We start from the raw sequence: 8,005 nt of genomic DNA on the forward strand, positions 1-8,005 counted from the left end.
TAAATAATAATAATAATAAAGTGGAAGTTACCCTTAAAGTAAAAAAGGCATATAGAAATTGCAGGAGACCTGTAGTTAAACTTTATCTCTCTTACTTAAAGGTTTAAGAGTGTACTTGTTTCTTCCACACTTTTTGAAGTTTGTTGCAGTGAACCATTATACAAACCTTCAAATGAGCTCCTGCCTTATTAAAATGCTTCATTAAGATCCACACTTGCTTTTCAACCCTGAAGCTGCAACCTAAGATGATGCTTCTCTGTTCCAAGTTGATCATGTTTTAAATTTTCAGGTAATTAGTATCTCCCCTGACACCTCATAGTATCAATGTTAAAGGTTAGATGACATTTTTGGAGCACTGACATGAGACCCAGAGATTTCTGACATCTTTTGACATCTCAGAAGTGACATTTATTTGAGGTGAATTTTCTATAGTGTCGGATCTTCAAGGGCTTAGAAGTGGTCATAATCTAAGGACTGTTTTGGTTGCTCTTAATCTTGTTGATTTTACTGAATATGTCCTCAGTGACAGTGTATATTCCAGACAACAAACTGAACTTAAATCTGAGTTAGATACTATAACCTTACTATTAATATTCCACATGGGTGTTATTTGAAGAAATATTGACAGACATAAATGAAAGCAATCTTGAGGCATAACAATTTATTAATAATGGTCATTATTTTATATGAACCTTACTTTATGTTCTCTTGTATATTGGTGCAGTCGTTACAGAAAACAGCATAGCAATTCATATCAAGAACCATAAAATTCGTATACCCTTTAACCTGGCAATTTTGGGAACAAGCATCCTGTTATACCTTATAGCCTGAACCAGAAAACTGCAGAATAATCTCAGAGACCATCTGTCACTGTGCTTCTTTTTCTTATTATCTCTGGATACATTTATTAGTAAAAATATGTTATCTAAAATAATGTACAATTTCCAAGGTGTTTAACACTAAATATGTTACATCCTCTCATTTTTTTCTACCTTTGAATCATTGTTTTAAATGTAGAAAATAAGCTAGCATTTATTTAGTATTTATTATATGTCAGATAATGTTTTCTGTGTGCTTTGTAAATATAAAATTAATACTAAAATTGAAATAGAAATTATGATGCCCATTTATAATAAGGAAACTGAAGCCCAGAGAATTTAAATTTAATGTCCCAGATAAAAGCTAGTAAGAGGCAGAAGTGGGGTTTGACCCCAGTCAAGCTGGTCTTGAATCTGGAAATATTGTTTTGCATATTTATATAATTTAATGTATTTTATGAAGTATTTTTTATATTTATTATTTATTTTTTAATTTATTGCCATGGACAATGATGACGAAGAATGTATGAAAAATTTTAAAGAACAAATTAAAAATATTGTCTTCAGTGGTTTTATTAGAAATCCTATCAACGTACTCTGATAAAAATAAAACCCAAATAGAAACTTGAAGAAGTGAGGGGATGCTGTTTGTTCATTCCATTTTAAAAGACCATATAAATAGAGCATGATTCCATAACATTGTCATTTTCCTTAGATAAAGTTTTTGGGTGGTCATAAGAATATGTAGCTAGAAAAGAAGTGAGATATGAAATTGTTTATAATAATTATTTTAAGCAAAACCATATAACACTTTTCAAGCCCTGAGGATTAGCAGTACTTTCCACCTTAGCAATCTAGAGTCGGAATTATACGAAAAGATACCCTTGTTCCCTGCTAGGGTGGAATTCCAAGCATGTTAGAGATAAGACTGTCCTGTAGACAGATGTGATTGTTAACAATCCCCAGGTAGCTTCTCAGGTCACATGTGGGTTTTTTTGTTGTACTTTTGTTTAATGTACAATGATAAATGTATATTGTAGATGTTTCTTTTTATAACATTCACTTTTACTGCCTTCAGAGTACCGTGTTTTCTTTTAAGTGCCATAGGGCTATTTTAGAGTCTACTTGGTTTGATATGAGAAAAAAATAGAGAATCTTTCTTTGGGAAGACTCATCATTAATAATTATTATGCTGAATTTCAAACTGCATGTGACCACAGAGATGTAAAATTTGAGCTACTTTATTTGATTACATATTTTATTTTGTCCAGATTGTTCTTCAGTGGGAAAGGCAGACATGGTAAGAATGTACAAATGATGTCTCTGTCATTTTTCCATGCTGGCCAGGAAGATCTTTAACTTTCCTTCTCTTCACCAGAACTAGGCCTGCTCACTCTTGGTGCTCGCATGAGTATTATTTATTTGTAAACATTTAGAGAGCAAGCATCTGGTTTTTACTCTTTATCTCATTCAGGTTTTTGTTACATGCCCCTTTCTTGATATCTATCTCTGTTTATAGTCATGATTGAGAGTATTAAGTTCTTTCTGTCTGCTACTAGACTAAGCTCTTTGAGAACAAAGACTGTACATGTTTTTGCTTATCTGTGCATCTTGTCATAGTCCCTGGAACAGAGAAGGAGCTTAGTAAAAATTTGCTGAGTAACTAAGGGTTTTTATTTGTTTTTGTCTTTAGTGTACCAAGCATAACGTTTGATATGTGGTTAGTATTCAGTGATGATTTGCTAAGACAAATTGAAAAAATCTGTTTAATATACAAAGTACTTGCAAATGTTATAAATGTGCAAAGATTATATATGATCTTATTATTTCATAATTCTTTTTAAACATGTAACTGATATACCTATTATTTATTGAATACTTTACTATGTGCTAAGCACTTAACATACTGATCTAATCTAACTTCAGAACAATTCAATTAGGCTTTAATATACCCATTTTATAGATGAGGTAACTGAGACTGAGAAAGGTTAAGTAATTTATATAAGGTCATAAAGCTAGTAAATGGAGAATTTAGTGTTTAATCTAGGTCACATGCCTATCCTTTTAGCCACCATACAATTCCAAGTCATGCACAAGACAGAAAACTCAAGTGTAACACATCAAAGATAAGCAAATTGTATGTCAGTGTCCAGAGAGTGCTAGGTAAATAAAAATGGGTAAAAATAAAATTTCTTTAAGTCAAAAAAATAAACAATATCCATGATTTAATTTGTGGTTATAAAAGCAAGCCCCAAGCATTCTTGTTCTTACAACTTAATTTAGACACTTGAGTTCGTCTGAGTTTGACTCATAACTTTTTTTGTTTATCTTCTTATAGGTTTGAGTGGCCGCTTCTTTGTTACCACTCTCCCAGCATTTTTTCAGTAAGTTTAAATAGTTTTCTGCTCTTGCAAATATTAGAAATCAGTAGATATGTACGAGGAATTCTCAGTTGTTTTCCATACCTTTTTTTTGGATAACATAAAAGGAGGGATGATTCTTAATAGAAAAGTAGGAATTGGTTAAGTAGACAAGGTGGAAAAGGCCTTTTCACCTTCCAAGAACTGTAACTAGTTCTGTACGGCTGACCTGAAAGGTACAGTTGAATCATCCTGGGTGATGAGGCTAGAGAGGCTCAGGTAGTGAGAGGGGAAAAAGAAAGGTCTGAATAGGTTCTTAAAATACTTAGGAGGTGGGATCATTGGGACTTGGTGACTGATTAGCCGTAAGGAATGGAGAGCCTAAGATGACTACCAATATGCTATGTATAACAAGTAAAAGCTATTAGGAGCCATTAGAATAAAATGAAGTTTAGAAAATAGAGGCCCAAATGGAGAAGATAGTATTAAGTGACTATGCTAATTCCAAATAGAAAAGTTTAGGTGATAGTTTGATTTCAGGATCTAAAGCTCAGAAGAAAGATCTAGACTGGAGATACATATTAGGAATTCCTCAGCATTGAAGTAGGTAACAGTTGGAATATATCTAGAGAAAACATATACAGTGGGAGGAGGAGTAGGTCAAGGATAGAACTTGGAATTGACCAACCTTCAGACACGGAGTAAGGAATTGAGAAGATTAATATTTATACATGCTTTCTGATATATGCCTCACTATCATTTTTTTGTTCATTTGAGCCAAGTTAAAATTCAGGGTGGAGTTCACATGTAAAACCAATAATTATTTTGATTTTTATTATCTGTAACATTTATTATTTTAACGAATTTATTTTCTATTTGTTTTTATAATTTATAGTGCTAAGGATGGGATATTCCGCCGTTACCGTGGCCCAGGAATCTACGAAGACCTGCAGAATTATATCTTAGAGAAGAAATGGCAATTAGTTGAGCCTCTGACTGGCTGGAAATCCCCAGCTTCTCTAGCGTAAGTTTTGTTTGTTTGTTTGTTTAAACAAGAAAGTATTATTATAAAATAAGAGATATCAAGTGAACAGTCCATGGACCTTGAAAGTTACATTTTTCTTCATATTCACTCTAATTACCCAGATTACACATGATCATGCTTAGACCATGTTGTGTTTCTGGTTTTATGACCCACATGTGTTTCAGCTGATTGTTAGTATACTGGGAATTAAGTATCCAGATTCAGGTGGGTTACAGAAAGCCTCTCCCCTAGTTTTTGCACTAAGTCATGACAGCTGTTTTCTCTTTACAAAATATGGTTTTGAATACCATATACCATTCTTTCTTTCTTTTAAATTATTGGTAATATAGGAGACTAACTCTTTCTTGAATTATATAGTACATGAAGGAATTGCTTTTGTATCTATATGGAAAATAAAACCTATGGTGTCTTTGGCCACCTAGCGGAATATTGTTATGGTAACTCATGGCCATAATGGCAGACTCCATAATGGTGAGGTAGATAAGGCCAAACCACAATAACTTTTTCCACATTTGGTTTTAATTTTGAATGAATTGTCATATTTGGAGTTAATTTTGTTAGTATATATAATTGTAAGGAATGTCCCTGCTGAAAAAGGATCAAATTATGTTATATTTCAGGAAAGAATCATCTAGTAGCATTTATATAATACCCAGGAAACATGCAGCTTACTCAAAAAGCAGCTTTTCATTCTACAAATATTTGAGTACTGACTTTATGCCAGATACTGTTCTAGGTGCTAAATAGTCAAAAGTGAACAAGACAGATATGGTCCCTCTATTCTCCTCAGGTAACTTAAAGTCAGGCACAGTTAAGAAAAAAACTAGAGATATGAAGAATCATAGTCTGGATAAGGGCTGTTTGAAAATCAAACAAGCAAATGAAAACCTTTACTAAGACATGGAATTACCATGAGGGCATGGACCTCCATTAGATGAGAGGCTAGGAGAGGTTACTCTGAGGGGAGGGGACTACAAGTGAGCCCTGAAGGATAGGACAGCCTAGCCAGGTGAAGAACAGGGGGAGCTATATTCCCGGGAATGAGTCTAACATGCATATAAGCTCCATTGTGGAAAGGTCTTGGTATACTGAGGAGAAGAAAGGTGGTCGAGGTTAAGACAATGAAAGGTAGGTAGAGTGATATATAAGCCAAGGAAGAGAGGCAAGAAGGAGCCAGATCGCACAGGCTTTTAACCGCAATGAGGAACTTGGGTGTTGTCAGTGCATCACATGACAAGGTGGTTCTTAGAAGAGACCAGAGAGGGCAAGAATAGATGAGGTCAGACAGTTAGAAGGCTGTTGTAGTGTCTAACCTAGTGCTAGTGCTTATCAGGGTGGTAGCAATGAGGATGGAGAGATTGGGTGGATTTAAAATATATTTCGAAGATAGACCTGGCTAAGATGAAAGAAAGGGAAGATTCACAAAAAATCTCTTGGGTTTCTGGTTTTAGTATTTTGTGGGTGTTGGTACCAGTTACTGATTTGAGCAAACCACGGGTTCAGTGTTAAACATAAGAAGTTTGAGATGCAGACTTCTTTGTAGAGCTGTCAAGTTGAATGCATGGAGATGAGTCTCCCCTGAAGAATTCAGGAACACAAATACAAAACATATAGATGGTATTTAAAGGATTAAGAGGGAGGAGATCACCTAGAAAGAGGGAAAAAGAAAAGTGCTTAGAACTGAGCCACGAGACACTTTAAACTTAAGAAGTCAGGTAGAGAAGGAGTCAGCAAAAGGAAAGTAAATATGAATGCTAGTGAGGCAGAAGGACAAGCGGGGATATGTGATTTCCTAGAAGCCAAGTAAATTAAGGTGCTCAAGGAGGAGGAGTAGTCACTTTTGTCCCAAGTTAACCATGGGTGAAAGATCAAGTCTGAGATGTGGATGTTGAATGAAGCAATGCAAGGTCACTGGCTTTGACAAGTAGTATTAGTGTAGTAATGAGAACAGAAGCAGGTTTGGATGGGTTAAATATACTGTAAGGAAGGAGAAACAGCAAGTGTGGACTGCTCTTTGGAGAAGTTTGTCTGAACCTGGAGGGCCATGTGAGGTCCAAGGATACTCTTTTTAAAAGATGAGAAGAGGGCAGAATATGTTTTCATGCTGATGAAAATAAACCGACAGAAAGGGAGAAACTGCTAATGCGGGAGGAGGGGATGGCAGAAAGAACCCAGTCATTCACAAGCTAAAGGGATGGGATCCAAGCCACAAGTGGAGGAATTAAACTGTGGTCAGGCAGGTAGACTTTCTCTATCAAAACAGGAGAAGGTAGATGCAGGTGTACCTCAGCTCAGATTTGGTGCTGGGGATATAAGAGAGATCACACAATGGCTTCTGATTTTGTAGTGACATATGAGGAGTGTTAGTTAAGAATGCATGGGGAAGGGAGGGTGTGTAAGGGTATGAAGAGAGGGAAAGGATATGAGCTATCCTCTCTTGCAGAGCTTTAAAAAATGTAGTGTTGAGTGCTCCCTGAGGTTTGTGAAGGGAGAACAGTCAGCTGGTCATCTGATTTTTCCCCAGAGACATGCAGCTGCCCAAGGTCGGGATTTTGCCAGGTATGTACAATAGAGGAAGAAAGGGCCAGGGGATTTGAATGTATTTACAGCAGTGACTGTAATGATAACCATGGAGTAGAGAGGACAGTGTACTTTAAAATGTAGAAAGGCAGATCCTTGTGATCTGAGGTTTGCTTTTGTCTTTGTTTTTCATAGTTTTTCATAGCATCACCAATAGTTCTCTCTCTCTCTCTTTCTTTTTTTTTTTTTTTAGGATGTCTGGAATGGCTGGTCTTTTTAGCATGTCTGGCAAGATATGGGTAAGTAATCTTAAATGTAACTTTTGCAATTCTTTACAGAAGTTTTTTTTTTTTAAATAGTAAGAACGCAGCTTCTATAACAATAGGAAAATAAACATTTATAAATACTTTTAAACCTTCGTTTTTCTTTTTAAGCAACACAGCTATCCTCACGTGGGGTTCCCAGTGGAAATGTGTTTTTGTATAGAAGGGCATACATTGAACAAGGACCTGTAACTACTGTGTCAAAGTCATATTTTCTTAGATCAGTGGTAAATCCCTTTATCAAAGCTGAATGGGCTTATGATTTTACTTCATCTTATTTTTCCATTGTTATAATCTCCTTATAGATCAAAGATCTAAGCCTGAAAGTGAATCTCTATGTCAAGGATTAGCAAACTAAAGCTTAGGGACTGGTCACCTGATTTCATAAATAAAGTTTTTATTGGAACACAGCCATGTTCATTCATTATCTATTGTCTATAACTGCTTTCATTATATAATGGTAGAGTTGAGCAGTTGTGACAGAGAACATGTGGCCCACAAACCTCAAATATTTACTCTCCTGCCCTTTGAGGAAAAGTTTGAACACTCCTGCTATATGTGATTGTATCATTTCAGTGATTTAGAACTATTATGTAGGTTAAAAGGTTGAATAATTATGTATTCTTGACTGTGTCACAAAACCTTTTGCTCCTCTTTATGTGTAGAATGAGCTAAATCCTGCCAGATTTAACACAATTGCTGTAGGATTAAATATATATCCTTAAAGTATTTCAAGTCTTTTCTAAGCTATGATTGTAGGTCATAGCGTCATATTTGGAACTTAATATTCAGTAAGCTCATGAAGACTCTTTTTGCTCATGCATATTGATATATGTTGACGGAAATTTAGGAACAAACTTTTTTCAGATATATATTTTCTGAGATAAAATATCAATTTCAGGGTTTTTTTTTTTTTTGGTTTGTTTTTTTTTTTAACAA

The 8,005-nt window shown here is 35.1% G+C and overlaps 1 protein-coding gene across 1 annotated transcript in view; it reads left to right on the top strand.

The window, feature by feature from the left end:
* The window catches only part of TMX4 (thioredoxin related transmembrane protein 4), a 44,280-nt gene that overhangs the window by 19,211 nt on the left and 17,064 nt on the right, over positions 1-8,005 (top strand). The window contains exons 3-5 of the mRNA XM_006921602.3: positions 3,157-3,202; positions 4,074-4,202; positions 6,997-7,042. Coding sequence (XP_006921664.1) covers positions 3,157-3,202; positions 4,074-4,202; positions 6,997-7,042 — 221 coding nt within the window. The remainder of the gene's footprint in view (positions 1-3,156; positions 3,203-4,073; positions 4,203-6,996; positions 7,043-8,005) is intronic.

Source organism: Pteropus alecto, unplaced genomic scaffold, assembly GCF_000325575.1.
Source record: "Pteropus alecto unplaced genomic scaffold, ASM32557v1 scaffold45, whole genome shotgun sequence".
In the NCBI taxonomy this organism is placed as follows: domain Eukaryota; kingdom Metazoa; phylum Chordata; class Mammalia; order Chiroptera; family Pteropodidae; genus Pteropus; species Pteropus alecto.